The following is a 20,981-nucleotide window of genomic DNA, read 5'->3' on the forward strand; positions in this document are numbered from 1 at the left end:
AGATGAACTGATTCAACTTTCTGTGATTTCCTCACCTGGATTATTGAGCATGCATGAAGTCATAATGCTGCTGTCCCACTATCAAAAGAGCTTGTACAATAAAGGTTTGCTAAATCGATCACTGCACGGAGCAGATGCTATTGAAATGCAAAATGTAAATACTTCAGTAATAAAAATGAAAGTTTGTCCGGGTAGCGTAGCAGTCTATTCCGTTGCCTACCAACATGGGGATCACCGGTTCGAATCCCCGTGTTACCTCCAGCTTGGTCAGGCATCCCTATAGACACCATTGGCCCTGTCTGCGGGTGGGAAGCTGGATGAGGGTATGTGTCCTGATCGCTGGACTAGCACCTCCTCTGGTCAGTCAGGGCACCTGTTCAGGCGGGCAGGGGGGAGGGGAAACTGAGGGGAATAGTGTGATCCTCCCACATACTATGTCCCCCAGGTGAAACTCCTCACTGTCAGGTGAAAAGAAGGAGCTGGGGGGGGGGCGTTCAGGTAGCATAGCAGTCTATTCTGTTGCCTACCAACACGGAGATCGTCAGCTTGAATCCCTGTGTTGCCTCCGGCTTGGTCGGGTGTACCTACAGACACAATTGGCCGTGTCTGCAGGTGGGAAGCAGGATATGGGTATGTGTCCTGGTCAGTGCATTAGTGCTGCTCTAGCATGATCCTCCCACACGCTACGTCCCCCTGGCGAAACCCCTCACTGTCAGGTGAAAAGAAGCGGCTGGTAACTCCACATGTATCAGAGGAAGCATGTGATTCTACAGCCCTCCCCGATCGGCAGAGAGGGTGGAGCAGAAATCGGGACGGCTCAAAAGAGTGGGGTAATTGGCTGGATACAATTGGGAAGAAAAAGGGAGGGAAAAAACACAAAAAAATGACTTCAGTAATAAAAATGAAAGTTTGTCCGGGTAGCGTAGCAGTCTATTCCGTTGCCTACCAACATGGGGATCACCGGTTCGAATCCCCGTGTTACCTCCAGCTTGGTCAGGCATCCCTATAGACACCATTGGCCCTGTCTGCGGGTGGGAAGCTGGATGAGGGTATGTGTCCTGATCGCTGGACTAGCACCTCCTCTGGTCAGTCAGGGCACCTGTTCAGGCGGGCAGGGGGGAGGGGAAACTGAGGGGAATAGTGTGATCCTCCCACATACTATGTCCCCCAGGTGAAACTCCTCACTGTCAGGTGAAAAGAAGGAGCTGGGGGGGGGCGTTCAGGTAGCATAGCAGTCTATTCTGTTGCCTACCAACACGGAGATCGTCAGCTTGAATCCCTGTGTTGCCTCCGGCTTGGTCGGGTGTACCTACAGACACAATTGGCCGTGTCTGCAGGTGGGAAGCAGGATATGGGTATGTGTCCTGGTCAGTGCATTAGTGCTGCTCTAGCATGATCCTCCCACACGCTACGTCCCCCTGGCGAAACCCCTCACTGTCAGGTGAAAAGAAGCGGCTGGTAACTCCACATGTATCAGAGGAAGCATGTGATTCTACAGCCCTCCCCGATCGGCAGAGAGGGTGGAGCAGAAATCGGGACGGCTCAAAAGAGTGGGGTAATTGGCTGGATACAATTGGGAAGAAAAAGGGAGGGAAAAAACACAAAAAAATGACTTCAGTAATAAAAATGGAAGTTTGATCATTGCTGCTATACAGTTATGAAAATATATATGTAATTCTGCTGACATCTGCTGACATAAATTTTATAATTCTGTTGTCCTCTTTCAATGTTGTATTCTGTAAATTGTGTAAACACAACATCCATTGCATGCTGTCCGTCTTGGGAGAGAGATCCCTCCTCTGTTGCTCTCCCTGAGGTTTCTTCCTATTCTTTCTTCCTGTTAAAGGGTTTTATTAGGGAGTTGTTCCTTACCTGATGTGAGGGTCTAAGGACAGGATGTTGTGTTGCTGTAAAGCCCCTTGAGGCAAATTTGTAATTCGTGATATTGGGCTATACAAATAAAATTGACTTGACTTGACTTGACATTAGAGTGTGTGCGATTAACCATCCAATCTACTTTCCCAATGCAGACATCTTTTTCTGATGATGCCACAGCCTCTGTTTGTCCCACTGACTCCTCTCACTCCCCTCCCTCTATATCAGGACCATGAATACCTCAGCGGCAGGAAAAGAGGGATGTCTAAGAGACAGACCAGGGACCTCCCGCTTGTCAAGCTTCTTAACATTTCCATCACCCTGTCCCCTTTCTTGAGTGTGGAAACCACGCAGTTCCACACCTCCCTCACAGACGGCACTGAGGCCTACTGGCTCAGTCTCCCTGCAGCCCCTCAGGGACACCTGGTAAGACCGCTCCCTGCCAAACCTGAGTTGGGGAGGTGGGGTCAAGTGTCTGTGGTCATGTAGCAGTAGATGTCATTACAGAAAGATGCCAAGTATGAAATCCTATCCGATCTCAGTTTAGGAGGTCATTTGGGATTTTTGCTATTACAGACTCATGTTTCCTAACTGCGTTTAGGAGATCATCCTATTTTCACAGCAGATAGGATTTTATCTATTACAGAAGCATCCTAACTTAAGTATATCCTAATTTAAGACTCCTGTTCTTGGAGGGCACAGCACCTGTCTTAAATCAGAATCAGAAAGACTTTTATTGCCATGTACATTACATGCACTAGGAATTTTACTTTTAAGAATACAAGAAAAGCACAGTCTTAAGTAAAATAAAATGAAATGAAGTAATAAATGAATAGATAATTAAAAATAAAGTAAAGTAAAATAAAATAAGAAAGTGTGATATATATATATATATGTATACACACACACGCGTACACACACATATATACATATATACAAACATTTATACAAACATTTATATATACATTTATATATACACATACATTTATATATATATACATTTATATATATATATACATACATTTATATATATACATTTATTTATATATATATATATATATATACACTACCGTTCAAAAGTTTGGGATCACCCAAACAATTTCGTGTTTTCCATGAAAAGTCACACTTATTCACCACCATATGTTGTGAAATGAATAGAAAATAGAGTCAAGACATTGACAAGGTTAGAAATAATGATTTGTATTTGAAATAAGATTTTTTTTACATCAAACTTTGCTTTCGTCAAAGAATCCTCCATTTGCAGCAATTACAGCATTGCAGACCTTTGGCATTCTAGCTGTTAATTTGTTGAGGTAATCTGGAGAAATTGCACCCCACGCTTCCAGAAGCAGCTCCCACAAGTTGGATTGGTTGGATGGGCACTTCTTTGAGCAGATTGAGTTTCTGGAGCATCACATTTGTGGGGTCAATTAAACGCTCAAAATGGCCAGAAAAAGAGAACTTTCATCTGAAACTCGACAGTCTATTCTTGTTCTTAGAAATGAAGGCTATTCCATGCGAGAAATTGCTAAGAAATTGAAGATTTCCTACACCGGTGTGTACTACTCCCTTCAGAGGACAGCACAAACAGGCTCTAACAGGTACTATTTAATGAAGATGCCAGTTGGGGACCTGTGAGGCGTCTGTTTCTCAAACTAGAGACTCTAATGCACTTATCTTCTTGCTCAGTTGTGCAACGCGGCCTCCCACTTCTTTTTCTACTCTGGTTAGAGCCTGTTTGTGCTGTCCTCTGAAGGGAGTAGTACACACCGGTGTAGGAAATCTTCAATTTCTTAGCAATTTCTCGCATGGAATAGCCTTCATTTCTAAGAACAAGAATAGACTGTCGAGTTTCAGATGAAAGTTCTCTTTTTCTGGCCATTTTGAGCGTTTAATTGACCCCACAAATGTGATGCTCCAGAAACTCAATCTGCTCAAAGAAGTGCCCATCCAACCAATCCAACTTGTGGGAGCTGCTTCTGGAAGCGTGGGGTGCAATTTCTCCAGATTACCTCAACAAATTAACAGCTAGAATGCCAAAGGTCTGCAATGCTGTAATTGCTGCAAATGGAGGATTCTTTGACGAAAGCAAAGTTTGATGTAAAAAAAATCTTATTTCAAATACAAATCATTATTTCTAACCTTGTCAATGTCTTGACTCTATTTTCTATTCTTTTCACAACATATGGTGGTGAATAAGTGTGACTTTTCATGGAAAACACAAAATTTTTTGGGTGATCCCAAACTTTTGAACGGTAGTGTATATATATATATATATATATATATATATATATATATATATATATATATATATATATATATATATATATATATATAACAGGAACATCCACAGAAACAAGGAACATCCACGAGAACATCAGAATCAGAAAGAGGGCCCCCCAGGACAAACTGCTGAGTGAGTACCTCAGGTAGTAGAAGACAGAGAGTGTGGAGGAAGAAGAAGAGGAGGCATGGAAAACTAAGCCCCTCCATGGGATGTACCATTGACAGATAGAAGATGTGGCTGATATCGAGAAATCCTACTAGTGGCTAGAAAAGGCTGGACTGAAGGACAGCACAGACGCTTTTATAATAGCAGCACAAGAACGGGCACTCAGTACGACATCGGTTGAGGCAGGGGTCTACCCCACCAGACAAGACCCAAGATGCAGGCTGTGCAAAGATGCCCCTGAGACAGTCCAGCACTTAGTAGCGGAGTGTAAAATGCTAGCTGGCAAAGCGTACACTGAAAGGCATAACCAAGTGGCTGGGTTAGTGTACAGGAATATCTGTACTGAATACAGACTGGAAGTCCTCAAGTCCAAATGGGAGACACCGCCAAAGGTGGTTGAGAATGGCAGTGCTGGCTAGCCAACCAGACATTGTGGTGGTCAACAAGGAACAGAAGACAGCAGTAGTGATCGATGTAGCAATCCTGAGCGATGGCAACATCAGGAAGAAAGAGCATGATAAGCTAGAGAAATACCAAGGACTGAAGGAAGAACTAGATCGGATGTGGAAAATGAAATCCACAGCAGTCCCAGTGGTAATCGGAGCACTAGGGGCTTTGACCCCCAAACTGCGAGAGTGGCTCCAGCAGATTCCAGGGACATCATCTGAGGTCTCTGTCCAGAAGACTGCGGTCCTAGGAACAGCTAAGATACTGCACAGAACCCTCAAACTCACAGGCCTCTGGTAGAGGACCCAAGCTTGAGGAAGACATACACACCACCCGAAAAAGGGTGAGAAGGAGATTTTCTTTTTATACATAAAACAGTTCTAAAAAATATAAACAGTAAAAAGTACAAGTACAAGTTGCAATATATATTTGTGGGGGGGGGTGGCTGTCAGTGGGGGCTGGGGGGGCAAGGGGCATGTTGATTCTAAATTCCAAATATATGTTCTGTAATGGTTAAAATGTGGCAGCTAGGCTATTTCTTTTGGCTGTAGATGAAGATAGGGAGAATCATAGCAGCGAAATGGCTCTGTAGTCACCGCTAAGTCATTAAAATAGCGCTGAGTGGTCATTACAGAACGATCCTAAGTATAGCAAAAATGAATGACCGTTAAGTCAACTGTTGACAACAAAATATATCTTGTATCGCAAGCTAAGTAAACGACTACCAGTTCAGATTGATAATTTTCATAAGTGGTTAGGATTTCTTAAATTAAGATAGGACACTTGAGATATGATAGGTCAGGGCCATGAGTTTAGGATTTGCTTCTGTAATAGCCAGATAGGATGTCTCCTATCTTTGAGATTAAAATAACATAAAACCACTTGAGGAGGACATCAATAATCACAACAGAAAGTCTTCTGTTTCTTAAGTACTTGTTTACACAAATCTGGTCTTAAAGGTAAAATATAAGCAATCAATTTTTCTGCAGTTTTCAACAAATTTGTCTTTTGGATTTCTTGAATTGAAAGGTACCCTCTCCATTACAAACACACACTAAGTGGATCCAATCATTTACACTCGGTATTTCACCTTTCTGCTATCTTCTAGTTAATGCCTTCTTCCATGTCACCTGCTGTACTCTTCTTAAGTTTTAAGTGAAATTCAAATCAAAAGCACAAATGCACAATTTATTCTGGCTTCACTAGAATAGCAAATAAGAATTAATAATCAATGATTTGCAATTAAAGACCAGGTGAAATGAAAAATGTTTTTTTTCCTCCATTTTACTGCTTTTATCTGCACCAGGTCCTCGTTTGTCTAGCATTATGTGCCAAAAAAATTCACAAAATAATCATTGACCTTTTTATTTGTGTCTAAATAATCGTGTGTTGGGGCGTCCAGGTAGTGTGACGGTCTATTCCGTTGCTTACCAACACGGGGATCGCCGGTTCGAATCCCCGTGTTACCTCTGGCTTGGTCAGGCATCCCTACAGACACAATTTGGCCGTGTCTGCAGGTGGGAAGCTGGATGTGGGTATGTGTCTGGTCGCTGCACTAGCACCTCCTCTGGTCAGTCGGGGCACCTGTTTTGGGGGGAGGGGGAACTGGGGGGAATAGCGTGATCATTCCACGTGCTATGTCCCCCTGGCGAAACTCCTCACTGTCAGGTGAAAAGAAGTGGCTGGCATCTCCACATGTATCGGAGGAGGCATGTGGTAGTCTGCACCCCTCCCCAGATCAGCAGAGGGGGTGGAGCAGCGACCGGGATGGCTCGGAAGAGTGGGGTAATTGGCTGGATACAACTGGGGAGAAAAAGAGGAATAATCCCCCCCAAAAATAGTAATTTTGTGTTTTCTCTTCCTGGAAAAGGCATATAGTACATAATAGTACATAACATCACTTTGCACATGGGCAGACATCAAGAAAAATGTTCAGTAGTATTTCATTTGAATTTCCCCACCTTGAAAAAAATCAAGACATGCACTATATTATGGGACGCAGTAGCATCTTTGGCTGTTCAGATCCATACACACAATTTTCTTTCCTCCAAACTCTGTGTCTACAAAAACAACTGTTGGAGTTCATTCACTTGGAGGATGGAGGCGTTTTTGAAAATTCTCGCCTGTGCGACAGACCGCTTTGCCAACCATGTACCAACCATTTACAGTGCATCCGGAAAGTATTCACACCCCTTCACTTTCCCCACATTTTGTTATGTTACAGCCTTATTCCAAAATGGATTAAATTCCATTTTTTTCTCATCAATCTACACACAATACCCCATAATGACAAAGTGAAAAAGGTTTTGTAGAAATTTTTGCAAATTTATTAAAAATAAAAAACTGAAATATTGCATGTACATAAGTATTCACACCCTTTGCTATGACACTCAAAATTGAGCTCAGGTTCATCCTGTTTCCACTGATCATCTTTGAGATGTTTCTACATCTTGATTGGAGTCCACCTCTAGTAAATTCAATTGATCGGACATGATTTGGAAAGGCACACACCTATCTATAGAAGGTCCCACTGTTGACAGTGCATGTCAGAGCAGAAACCAAGCCATGAAGTCAAAGGGATTGTCTGTGGACCTCCGAGACAGGATTGTATCGAGGCACAGATCTGGGGAAGGGTACAAAAAAATTTCTACAGCTTTGACGGTCCCGAAGAGCACAGTGGTCTCCATCATTCATAAATGGAAGAAGTTTGGATCCACCAGGACTTTTCCTAGAGCTGGCCGCCCAGCCAAACTGAGCAATCGGGGGAGAAGGGCCTTGGTCAGGGAGGTGACCAAGAACCCGATGGTCACTCTGACAGAGCTCCAGCATTCCTCTGTGGAGATGGGAGAAACTTCCAGAAGGACAACCATCTCTGCAGCACTCCACCAATCAGGCCTTTACGGTAGAGTGGCCAGACAGAAGCCTCTGCTCAGTAAAAGGCACATGACAGCCCGCTTGCAGTTTGCCAGAAAGCACCTAAAGGACTCTCAGACCATGAGAAACAAGATTCTCTGGTCTGATGAAACCAAGATTGAACACTTTGGCCTGAATGCCAAACGTCACATCTGGAGGAAACCAGGCACCCCTCATCACCTTGCTAATACCATCCCTACAGTGAAGCATGGTGGTGGCAGCATCATGCTGTGGGGATGTTTTTCAGCAGCAGGAACTGGGAGACTAGTCAGGATTGAGGGAAAGATGAATGGAGTAAAGTACAGAGAGATCCTTGATGAAAACCTGCTCCAGAGCGCTCAGGACCTCAGACTGGGGCGAAGGTTTACCTTTCAACACAACAATGACCCTAAGCACAAAGCCAAGACAACGAAGGAGTGGCTTTGGGACAAGTCTGTGAATGTCCTTAAGTGGCCCAGCCAGAGCCCAGACTTGAACCCCATTGAACATCACTGGAAAGACCTGAAAATAGCTGTGCAGCGACGCTCCCCATCTAACCTTACATAGCTCGAGAGGATCTGCAGAAAAGAATGGGAGAAATACCCCAAATATAGGTGTGCCAAGCTTGTAGCTTCATACCCAAGAAGACTTGAGGCTGTAATCGCTGCCAAGGGTGCCTCTACCAAGTACTGAGTAAAGGGTGTGAATACTTCTGTACATGCAATATTTCAGTTTTTTATTTTTAATCAATTTGCAAAAATTTCTACAAAACCTTTTTCGCTTTGTCATTATGGGGTATTGTGTGTAGATTGATGAGAAAAAAAGGAATTTAATCCATTTTGGAATAAGGCTGTAACATAACAAAATGTGGGGAAAGTGAAGGGGTGTGAATTCTTTCCGGATGCACTGTAGATTTTTTTTTTCCCTGAAGGAAACAGCGGTCTCATCGGTGTACTCAGGAGAGCATTAGAACATCAATCAAATTGACTGCCTGCCCTTGTTATAGCCCACCGTAAGTTTGTTTCCTCCAGAAATGCGTCACACCATAGAGGCTTGCAACGCCTAATTTTATTTTATTTTATTTTATTTTTTTGATTTTGAGAACTTTATTGATGCCCATGGGGAAATTATGTTCTGCATTTAACCCATCCTAGCTGTGTAGCTAGGAGCAGTGGGCAGCCGCCATGCAGCACCCGACCCGGGGACCAACTCCAGTTCGTTTTGGCATGCCTTGGTCAAGGGCACAGAGTATTAACCCTAACATGCATGTCTTTTTTGATGCCATTTCAAGTCACTATAATCACTGTGCCACTCTCCCTATACCTCCTCCTATTCTACCATGGTCCCTCTTCTTCCCTGTAGATCCCTGTGCTGAGTCAGTGGCGGGGGAGGTTCTGTGTGAAGCTCAACATCACCAACCCAGGAGCGGTGGGCTGGTTCCTGGACCGAGTGGGCTCCTTACAGGCCCACCTGGGCATGGAGTACATCCTGCTGGAGGGAGGCGAAGGGAACCTGTTTGAGGAGCAGGCCCTTCGGCCGCCACAGGCTCTGAACGGAGACCAGTACATCAGCCTGCTAGCAGACCTGGCAACCAGGATAGGAGACTCAGTCATCATGACTGCAGGGACAAGGTAAAGGAATCAAAGAGTCATCCAGGGCCGGGAGATAATTCAGTATTGTCGTTTACCATCTTGCAATCAATGTTACTGTATTGGGCAGAAGGTCAGAGACTTTTTTTGTCTAACTTAATGATAACGAGAATCTGTCACCAAATTTCTCACAAAATGTAGTCTGAAATATTTAAGGTATTTAAGCTTGTTTCTTAAATATGGCATTTTTGCAAGTATAAGTCAAATTCCATATGATAGGGGTGTCCGAGTAGCGTGGCGATCTATTCCGTTGCCTACCAACACAGGGATCGCTGTTCCAAACACAGTGTTACCTCCGGCTTGGTCGACCATCCCTACAGACACAATTGGCTGTGTCTGCGGGTGGGAAGCCGGATGTGGGTATGTGTCCTGGTCGCTGCACTAGCACCTCCTCTGGTCGGTCGGGGCACCTGTTCAGGGCAGAGGGGGAACTGGGGGGAAATAGCATAATCCTTCCATGCGCTACTTCCCGCTGGCGAAACTCCTCACTGTCAAGTGAAAAGAAGCAGCTGGCGACTCCACATGTACCGGAAGAGGGATGTGATAGTCCGCAGACCTCCCCGGATCAGCAGAGGGGGTGGAGCAGCGACCAGGATTGGCTGGATACAAAAAAAAAATCCATATGATTACCCTGATAATGATATTTTCCGTATCACCCAACACTGGAACTGTCTCATTTTGTTTGCATGCTCTGGAAACAAAGATTGTAAAAAAATTTTTATTTAACCACAGCTATAGGTAATGGTCTGGTATTTTTATAGAGAGGGATCTTATAAATAATTTGGTTTGGAGGGCTCAGCCAGACCCCTGATGTCTCTATGTATGCCGTGTGTACCTCTATATGTCCTGTTAGGTCGAGCCACAAGCCTCTGTTTGTGAGAATGACCCCCCTGCAGTCTGACTGGAGTCCTATGGGCCTGAAGGGCATCATTCCCTCCCTGCTGCACCACACTCTACTGGGATACAACTTCCTCATTCCCGATGCAGTAGGTAATAGCACAGCCTAGGAATCACTTCTTCATGTCTACTAGAATCATTTTGAGTGCGACCCCCCCTCCCCCCGTCAATCAATTTGAGAAATCGGCACGCGGAGACAGTGCTCTTATTGTAGCTTTCATACTTGCCCTTCGGAGATTTACAGCTCGCTTTTATACTGCCATTATTAAGTGCACTTATATTTAGACAGTAGTGAAATTTCAAAGGAGTAAAACTTTCCACTCTGGAGATGCCAAGACCATCAGGTGAGAAAAGACATTTGCGGGCCAGAGATACTATTTTTAAAGCAGCTCTCATCATTTACTACATTTAGTTTAAAACAACACTTTGGACTTCTTGTCAGAAAGGTGAAAAATCCTCAGGCTCTGGAACAAAATCCAGTTTATTCCCATTATATTCCAAATTCCTTTGATGGAAGGGAGACCATAGCCAGCCAGGCAAGTAATGTCTCTGAGGCAACTATTTACTTTGATGTGGACCAAAACAGAAAGCTGTCAGTTTGGAAGTCAGGAGCGATAGGCTAACACGGTTAGACTAATATGGAGAGGAGATTTACTTTATTTGCCAAGTACATTGTACACATACCCAGAATTTACTCCCTGCATTTAACCCATCCTAACAATTGAGAGCAGTGGACAGCTGATTCCCCTGCACTCAAGGACCAGCACCAGCTCTAATTCCAGTGTATTGGTCAAGAACAATGGCAGGAATATGTCCCTAACATGCATGTCTTCTTGGTGTGGGAGGAAACCCGTGTGAAAATGGGGAGGAGATGTTGATTTCACAGAGAATGGCCCAGTCAGCCTCAAACTCAGGACCTTTTTGCTTTGGGGCGACAGTGCTAAACAAGCCACCATGACACCCAATATGAGTCACTATAGACTATTGGATTTGGTGCCTTTACTGTATGTGTCACCCGTCACTGTGAGACATACAGTGACATCCCGGTGAGACACAGGGCAGCACAGCGGCACAGTGGTTAGCACTGTTGTCTCAAAGCAAGAAGGTCCTGGGTTCGAACCCCGGGGTTGTCCAACCTTGGGGTCATCCCAGATGTCCTCTGTGGAGTTTGCATGTTCTCACTGTGTCTGTGATGGGTTTTCTCTGGGTGCTCCAGTTTCCCCCACCATCAGAAAGACATGCATGTTAGGGTTAATACTCCTTTTTTTTTTAAATTTATTTCTGATTTTTCCCTTTTTTTCTCCCAATTTAGTGGCCAATTGATCCCTATTTTAATTCAAACACCCACCCTCGTATTGCATGCGTTCGCCAACTGCATCTCTCCGGCCGGCAGTCTCGAAGGAAAGCGCCTCCCCACTTCCGTGACAAGGCGAATCCAAGCCGAACCACTGTTTTTCCGACACACACAGAGACGCATTCACATGACGAACACAAGCCGACTCCGCCCCCCTCCCGAAGACAGGGTTGCCAATGATTGTTGCTTCGTCGAGTCCGGCCATAGTCGGATCTGACGAGACCGGGGCGCGAACCCCAGTCCCCAGTGGGCAACTGCATCGACACCAAGCCGATGCTTAGACCGCTACGCCACCGCAGACGTAGGGTTAATACTCCTGTCAGTGCCCCTGACGATTGAAAACTATCGGTTTCATATGCAAATTCAATTTGCATATTTTCATTACGCTACTGTATTGTTTTTAAGGATGGTGATACCTTCAGTCAGTTTAGACTGAAGAGGTCACTTAGATGAGTGATGAAACGTTTCTCTTCTAATAAACGTTCGTGTCCAGATGAACTGATTCAACTTTCTGTGATTCTGAATCTTTGTTTTGCAGGTGGCTCTCTATCTGGAGACCTGGTGACAGATGAAGAACTGTTCATCCGTTGGCTGGAGATTGCAGCCTTTCTACCTGTCATAAGCTTCCACACACCACCCTGGGTCTGCGGAGAGGATCGGGTAAAGATTTTGCAGTTGTGCCTCAGAGAAACCCAGAGAACCAAACTTACAACTAGTTTGTTAAATTGTGGTTGGTTAGCTAAACAAGGTTCCCCGTTTCCATTATATAAGTTACAATTATCTTGTTTATGATAATTAGCAGATATGCGATGGGATATTCTCTTGCCTTCTGGGAAGGTCATAGATCATAGGGTCAGCCACAGAACATCCCTCCTGGTAGGAGTTAAGTTTAATAGGGTGGATGCATACCTGTGCAAGATTGAACACAGACAGATCAACTGAATGACTGTCTAAGAACCCTCCCCAGACAGATATTGTTGCCATTTTGTACAATGTAGTGTATTGAACATATTCACAAGTGGCAACATATAGTCACACACATGTATTTGATGACAAAACCTTAACCTGTGAGCATTTACAGTGACGAGATGGGATTAAAGAGAAAATGATATTTTTGGACCTAAGACTTACTTTCCTGTCGTTAGGAGTCAAGTGGAGCGATGGGTTGAAGAGTCTTGAATTTATTCAGTATTGAGCATGCTCACTTCAGCCGACTGCTGTGTAGCAAGCTGCAATGTAATTCTTTGGGGCAATAGCACTTTCCAAATAATGTTCACTAAAAGAGCTCTTTTTTGGCACTTAACAGGCTCAGAATGTTATGAGAAGTGTCTTAAAACACCTTCTACCATATAAAAAGACAATCACAGTACAGTCAATCAGCACAGTAATAGACCTTCTAGCCATTCTCCTATTTGCGCCTTTCTCTAAATCTCCCACTCATTCTTTGTGGGATTACAGAGTGAGTCTTCTGCTCCAGGGTAGAAATTGGTTGATATCTATATAATTCCATGATTGATATCAAGGGTAAGTCTCTTAAGACTCCTCTCATAACATTCTGAGCCTGTTAGTGCCAAAAAAGAGCTCTTTTGGTGGATGTTGTTTGGCGAGCGCTCTTGCCCGAAGGATCACATTGCAGCTTGGTGTGCAGCAGTCGGCTGACGGGAGTTTGGTCAATACTGACTCAACTAAAAATATTCTTCTACCCATTCTTGACTTCTAACAATAGGAAGATAGGGTTAGAATACCAGAGTTTTCCTTTAAATGCCAGATGAGTGCCGCTAGTTAGATGTTGCACAAGAGACTGAGAGATTATCTTTAATTTTTTTGGAGGCTGAGTATGTACTGCAATTTGATTGCACACAGCAAGAGTCTGGATAGTGTTTATTGACCCAGCAGCTTCTTCCCAGGTTCAAGGTCAGTGCTGAGAAGTTCCCATTGTGTCAGTCAGCTTGCTGGTATGTTTGTGGAGGGGCATGAGGGGTGCTGTTCCATAGTCTCTCAAAACCCGAGCCTCCCTTTCCCAGGTCCCTCACCACCGGACATCAGGAATGTACTGCTCAGCTCGTAAGGCAAGAAAACAAAGCCCACAGTCTCAGTGAGTCTGGTCACAGACATTGATATGTTTCACAATGAGGACCACAGGCTCAGGTTCCTGAACAGAAAAGCACTTGATGTTTCTAGGGAGGGCGGAGGCTGTTTTTTCCCTCTTTCACCCTTCCCTTCCTACCCTCAATAGGAGTGATTGCTTGGCCTCCTCCCGACATCACCTGTGGTTGAGTCCATCTGGTCCAAATTACAATCCCTCCTCCAGATTTATGACTCACTTTCACTCTCGGCTACAACGGCAAGAGCCACTTGGGCTGGAATGATAATGAATTTGAGGACAAGTCTTGGAAAAAGACTTTATTATGGCAATTAAGATTTCCATGTGTATTTGACAAGTGCGATAGTGTGGGGGAGATCAACTGCTTTTTTTTCCAGTTGGAGAAGACTGAGGCAATAGAATATATTGGTTGTGACTTGTGTTGCGTGACAAAGATAAAAATAGGCCTTTTGGACAGCCAGCATTTGACAGCAACAATGTTTTCCATTTTAGTCTCTTGTGTGGCCTTTGACTCATAAATTCAGATGAAGTGAGAGTGAGAAGTCATTGTTTTGGAGGAGAATGAACTCTCCCTCTGACTTGCCCATGATAATTGATTGTTTAATATGAACACAAGGAAATCGTATTGTGCGTGTTTTAGTGTCACTGCACTAGTTTAACTGTGGCAGCTTCATTTGCAGAGAGAGGGACGGATTAGTCAATCATCGACCAATCTCAGCAGAGACAACACTGAAACCAAATTGCAATAAAACCTCAAAACCACACTCATGCCTGGCGTCTCAATTGGGGAGAAATTCACTCATATTCGGGTGAAAGAATCAGTCAAACTCATTTTTACAAATGTTCTCATTCCCCACTCATAAAAATACATTTTTTATGGATGTGGTCAAGTTTTGTTTTTGTCATGGGACACTGGAGAGGATGTGACCCTTTCAGGAATGCTGAAGTAGTTTGGCCAGAGGCAGACAGGAGAAAGACTTGGACGGTGTTAAACCACTAAGTCAACAATGAAATGCACTTTAGTTTTTGTATGTCTGTCTGTCTGAGAGTTGAGATGGCATTGTAAATGTCTTTAGCAGACTTTACTGTCTATATCATTCTGCTCTTGGAAATTCTTGTGGCAGATGATTTGGTTTTAGGTTGGGACATTTTTGTTGGACTCAGCCTCAGTTACTCTATTGTTTTAGGTTTCTAAAATGTTCTGAATAAAGATACAGATTACAAAAGAAATTGTTGACTTTAGAAAGATCAGAGGAAATCACATTCCTATTTCCATCAATGGTTCATCTGTTAAAATTGTGGACAGTTTTAGATGTCTCAGTTTACACATCACAGACACCCTCACATGGTCTCTCAACACCAATTGCACCCTCAAGAAGGCACAGCAGAGACTGTGTTTTCTGAGGCATCTAAGCGTTTTGGCATGAGTACAAAAACTTATGAACTTTTATCACAGTCCCATTGAGAGTGTCTTCACAGGCCATATCACAGTCAACCTGACTGCTCAGGACTGCAGACAGCTTCAAAGGACTGTAAAGACGGCATTGGCATGGAACTACCACAATTTCATAATATTTATACCACTCGTGGCAAAAAGAAAGCCCAAAACATCATTATGGACACCAGTCACCCCGCTCATGTTCTGTTCTCACTCCTTCCATCTAAAAAAAACTTTACCCGAGCATCAAATCACACACCACCCATCTCAGTAATAGTCTCTTGCCACAGGCAGTCAGGTTGCTTAACAGCTGACGCACCCATATGCACCTTACATTGTTATATTATCATATGCTGTATATTGTGTATATAATTTATGAATTCATGTGTATATAGTCTATGTAGGTCTCTAGTTCTCTTTTTGGGATTGTGTGTCCTTTGTCCTTGTGTCCCTTTTGTTAAGGCAGAGAGAGCCAGAACACGAGAATTTCATTATATTCCAAATACACATGGCAATAAAGTTGAACTTGAACAAGATAAGCACACTACCTAGATAGACAGGTGGTCACTTTATCAAGTAACCTTCATAATGGCACGTTCAATTAAGTTGTTACTTGGACTATGGGTTTGAAAACAGAGAAAGGCAAACGTTGGAGGAATCTCATGATTACACTGCTCAAAGTTAGAAAACTTTATTACTTTTATATTTTGAAATTGTAAAAATGGATTTGTTTTTTTTTATTCCTAATGTGACAGACCAGGTTAGCACAATTAGATACATCCATATGCTTCAAGTCAAGTCAATTTTATTTGTGTTGCTTGTTACGACCCTCGGTCTGGAGAGGGTGCAACTATTAGTGTACTGAGTAACAGTGAGGTGAGGGTGCAACACAGCGAGACAAACGTATAAATATAATAAAATATATTTATTAATGACAGGACAAGGGAACCGAACGGTTGCCAAAACAAACTATTAACAAAAGTAACCCACCCTTGACAGTGCTGAAAAGCACCAAACCTAAAGACAAAAAGTGGCAATCGCTGCTAACCTAGTGTGTCTAACAGAGGTAAGCTACGTGATGGGGTGTTCGCCCATGGGCATCTTACCTTGATCCCCTTGCCCAAAAGAGCTAAACAACTAAACATAACTCAAAATAGTCAAAATGCAAACTAAACCAAAAAATGAGCCAGACGTTACAAACACAAAGTAGCTACATCACACAAACTAAACTAGCTGGCCGGTGAACTGAACACGTGGGGGTTTAAATGGGAAACTACACAGCTGATGAAAATTGGATGATTCGTTGACCGGTTGATTAGGTGATGAGGAGCACCTGGCGGATACCTGAATGTAGAGTCAGAGTGATACAGGAGGCAACACAAAGCTATACGGACACACCCGTGGCCGTAACATGCTCAATAACACAAATTACAAATTTGTCTCAGGGAGCTTTACAGCAATACAACATCCTGTCTTTAGACCCTTGCATCTGGTAAGAAACAACTCCAACAGCAGCAGAGGAGGGATCTCTCTCCCAAGATGGACATACATGCAATGGATGTTGTGTTTACGCAATTTACAGAATACAACATTGAAAGAGGATAACAGAATTATAATGGAATTATAAGCTATATGAAGAATATGATGAGGAGGATACTAAGTAGTGTCCAGATGCCACGGGAACAGCCTAAGACCTGAGCCACATGACCACCATATCCATGTAGACCTGACAGGAGGACAGACTACACATGCACACAGGGGATACTCACATTACACCATTCACATACATGGAAGAAGAGAAAAAGAAAAAAACGATTTGTCACACATTGGAGAGAGAGAAGGATACAATATTGAAACAGGATAACAAAATTATACGGATTAATAATATATATAAAGAATGTGATGAGGGTGACCACCATCACCATGGAGACCTGGGGGGAGGAAAGACTACACGTGCACACAGAGGAGAATCACATCACACCATTCACATATACAGGAGAAGAGACAGGAGAAGGCATCATTCAGAGAGAGAGAAATGATGTGATAGAAAAGAGAACATTTGCAATAGCCAATAATCTACTCTATAATCTCGTCGACAGAACAGTGCTGGATAAATTCATTTAGAGAGAAACCAACCCGCCATGCAGTACAAGTCGTGAAGTACTCAATTTAAAGGCAACTAATTGTAAGTTAACGCAAAAAGATGAGTTTTAAGTTTGGATTTAAAGGACTCAACAGACTCCGATTGTCTGATGGCAGCAGACAGGTTATTCCACAAGAACGGGGCCTGATAGGAAAAGGCCCTGCCACCAGCTGACTTTTTTTTTAACCTTGGGTACACACAGGAGCCCTGTATCTTGAGAGTGGAGTGCTCAAGATGGAATATATGGTTCAAGGAGATCAGACAGGTTTGATGGGGCAAGTCCATTTAGGATTTTATAAGTCAGCAGAAGCACCTTGAAGTCTGATCTAACATGGATAGGAAGCCAATGAAGGGAGGCAAGAATTGGTGTAATATGGCCAAATTTTCTAGTTTTAGTTAGGATTCTAGCTGCAGGATTTTGATCCATCTGACGACTTTTAGTACTGGCACATGGCAGACCTGAAAACAGAACATTATAGTAATCAGGTCTGCATGAAACAGTTGCATGTATTAGAGTCTCTGCATCAGCCATAGACCAGAAAGACCAAATTTTAACTATGTTATGTAAGGGAAAAAATGCCATCGTGGTGATTTCTTTAATGTGCCTATCAAAGGAAAGACTTGGATCAAATGTAACACCAAGATTTTTGGCTGCCACACTTTGTGAAATCAAAGAATTGTCAAGTTTTACTGTTACTTCATCTTGTCCGTCTCTAGCAGGGCCAATGACCAGCATTTCAGTTTTATTCAAATTTAAAAGCAGGAAATTTAGTGACATCAAAATTTTCACAGCAGCCAAGCAGGCCTCTAAATTAGTAATTGTAGTACAATCATCAACCCTTACAGGCATATACAGCTAAGTATCATCAGCATAGCAATGGAAATTTATTCCATGACTGCATATAATTTGGCCAAGAGGTGTGTTACATCCCTCCCGTAACAAGGTGAAATATATGAAGAGAAAAAAGTTGAGGGCCAAGAACTGAGCCCTGAGGTACACCAACGTCAGAGAATTTCAATGTAATATTATAGCAAGCACACTCTGTTCTTCAAGATAAGTTGGACTTAAGACAAGAGAGAACTAGGCCAGAGTTGGCAAAATTACAATTTATTCTGTCTAATAGTATACAGTGATCAATGGTGTCAAAGGCTGCACTGAGGTCCAGTAGTAGAAGCGCAGAAGTGGAATCAGAGTCCATAGTAAGTAGAAGATCATTTACCACTCTGGTCGGAGCAGTTTCAGTGGAGTGACAGGCCCTGAAAGCCAATTGAAAAGGTTCATATAATTTTCTTTTATATAGGTAGAAAGTTGTTGATTACAGAACTCTCTCTAGTACTTTAGAAAAGAATGGAAGATTAGAGACTGGTCGATAGTCATTAAGAGACCCTGGATCAAGGTGTGGTTTCTTTTTTTTATATATATACATTTTTTCTGGTTGTTCCCCTTTTCTCCCAGTTTAGTGGCCAATCACTCCCTATTCTAGTTCAAACACCCACCCTCGTACTGTATGCGTTCACCAACTGCATCTCTCCGGCCTTGCCAATTTCGTGACAAGGCGAATCCAGGCCGAACCACTACTTTTTCCGACACACACAGAGACGCATTCATGTGACGAACACAAGCCGACTCTGCCCCCCTCCCGAGGACAGCGTTGAGGTGTGGTTTCTTAAATAGAGGTTTGACTACAGCTGTCTTGAAACTGCTGGGAACAGTGCCAGTAGTAAGTGATAAATTAACAATGTCTAACATTGTAGGTCCCAGGAAAGGCCAGAGGTCTTTAAAAAGTTTTGCTGGTAAAGTGTCAAGTAGGCAAGTCGCTGGTTTGGAAGCTGACGCGAGCTAGTATCGAGAGAGATAGTCTCAAAAGCTGTAATAACAGGAAAAGGAACTATCAGTGACTCATTGTATATGAATTTGGCAAGTCAGGATCTGCAGTAGTAGCTGAAGTTGAAGAAGTCATTTTGTTTCTGATCTCATATAACTTATTGCAGAAAAAGTCTAGAAACTCATGGGCGGTAAATAACGAGCAGCTAATAGACGGCTGCTTTTTAGTAAATTTAGCTATAGTGTCAAACAGAAATTTGGGATTATGTTTATTAATATTGATTAAGCGAAAGAGATTAATAATGCTTGTATTTCAATAAACATTCATGCCTAGATTGGTAAAAAAAAAAACTTCCAATTTTGATTTTCGCTCCCTCTAATGCTGCTTACAGTACATATTAAAGTTGTCCCTGCCTCTTGCATGACCACAAATATTGAATGCGAGGAACCCTTTCTCTCAACTCAGGTGCATCACACCATTCAGAAAGGTATAATTGAGTTTTTTAACCACTTGGATCTTATTTTCATGGTATTGGACATCGTGCATATTGGTTATAATATCATATTACTCATTGGCTTCAATTTGGAGATCTTGGACACGGGGCCAACACTGGACTCAACTTTACAATGGTATTATATGGTGCCATGGGAGCATCAGATATGTTTCATCAACTCTAATTTCACCCAATTATCTAAACCGTGTATGTGAAAGTGAAAATGAAAGTAAAAGTTACAAGTTATTACTTGAAATGTCCATTATCAATGGTTGCTGTGCTGTGTCCAGCAGCGGTCCCACGTTAGCGATCTCCAAATTGAAGTCAACGAGTAAAGGAATTTCATAACTGTTAAAAACTACAAAATACAAAAATAAGACCTAGGCTGTAATAAAATGAAAAAAGAGAAAAAAATGAAGAAGAAAATGTCACAGGGGGCCTTAAAGACCCTCTTCTATGTCCCTCCTGAATTTACTGCATTCATTATACAGTATACAGTATTCATATACAGTACTTTTTCCCCCTCTCCCATGGTGTTGAATAGGTGCTAAACCTGACACGGGCATACATAGCCAGACACCAGGACTTTGTGGTTCCCCTGATTGAGAAGTATGCGGAGGAGTGGCAGATGATGGGATACCCCATCTACAGACCAATGTGGTGGCTCAGTCCCAGTGACCCTATGACCTTCACCATCGATGACCAGTTCCTCATCGGGGACGAGGTGACTTAATGACTCTCCAATTGGACAGCTTTGGGTTCCTTCTGTCAGCATGCGATAACCTTAGTGTCTGGTATAAGAGACAGCCTCGGCTGTGTAACCCGAGGTCCTGTTAATCAAGTGTACAAGCTCTCTGATATCTGACCTTGTTTTACCAACCTGATACATATGTTGTCGTCTGTTTTCAGGTGCTGGTTGCACCGGTGGTAGAGAAGGGGGCAATGCGTAGGGATATCTATCTACCTGACGGGGGCTTCCAGTGGCAGGACAGCCGGAACGCCCAGGTGTTTGACGGGGGAACGCTCCTGGAGGACTACCCCGTGGCCTTGGAGGAGGTGGCAATTTTTCTACGGAGGAGCTGAAGGACACGACTAATCCACTGAGTCACTTGACTTATAATGATACTCTTTGAATCCTTTTTTTTTTCTAAACATCCGTGCTGTTTTTTTTTTAAACTTGCACTTTTCCACAAAAGACCATTGACAGTGTCTCAAGACCCAATCTTGAGATTAGTTAGAGACATTTTTATACTTGCACTTTACAATACAAAACAAATTGTAATTTTCTTTGTGACATTTTTTTCTTCCTTTTTTTTTATGTTAATCGGTTTTACCTCTTGGCTGATTCAGACTTTTTGATCTATTTTGCTTTTTTTTCGTATGCAAGTTACGGAGATTTCTGTGTGTTTAC

The 20,981-nt window shown here is 42.9% G+C and overlaps 1 protein-coding gene across 1 annotated transcript in view; it reads left to right on the forward strand.

Annotated features, from left to right (window-relative positions):
• Nucleotides 1-20,653, forward strand: part of si:ch211-236l14.4 (SITS-binding protein) — a 37,897-nt gene extending 17,244 nt beyond the window's left edge. Inside the window, exons 5-10 of the mRNA XM_056282654.1 lie at nt 2,104-2,301; nt 9,029-9,297; nt 10,169-10,305; nt 12,105-12,226; nt 20,115-20,294; nt 20,480-20,653. Of these exons, the coding sequence (XP_056138629.1) occupies nt 2,104-2,301; nt 9,029-9,297; nt 10,169-10,305; nt 12,105-12,226; nt 20,115-20,294; nt 20,480-20,653 (1,080 nt within the window). The remainder of the gene's footprint in view (nt 1-2,103; nt 2,302-9,028; nt 9,298-10,168; nt 10,306-12,104; nt 12,227-20,114; nt 20,295-20,479) is intronic.
• The last annotated feature ends 328 nt before the right edge of the window (nt 20,654-20,981 follow it).

This window comes from Lampris incognitus, chromosome 6, assembly GCF_029633865.1.
Source record: "Lampris incognitus isolate fLamInc1 chromosome 6, fLamInc1.hap2, whole genome shotgun sequence".
NCBI classification, from domain to species: domain Eukaryota; kingdom Metazoa; phylum Chordata; class Actinopteri; order Lampriformes; family Lampridae; genus Lampris; species Lampris incognitus.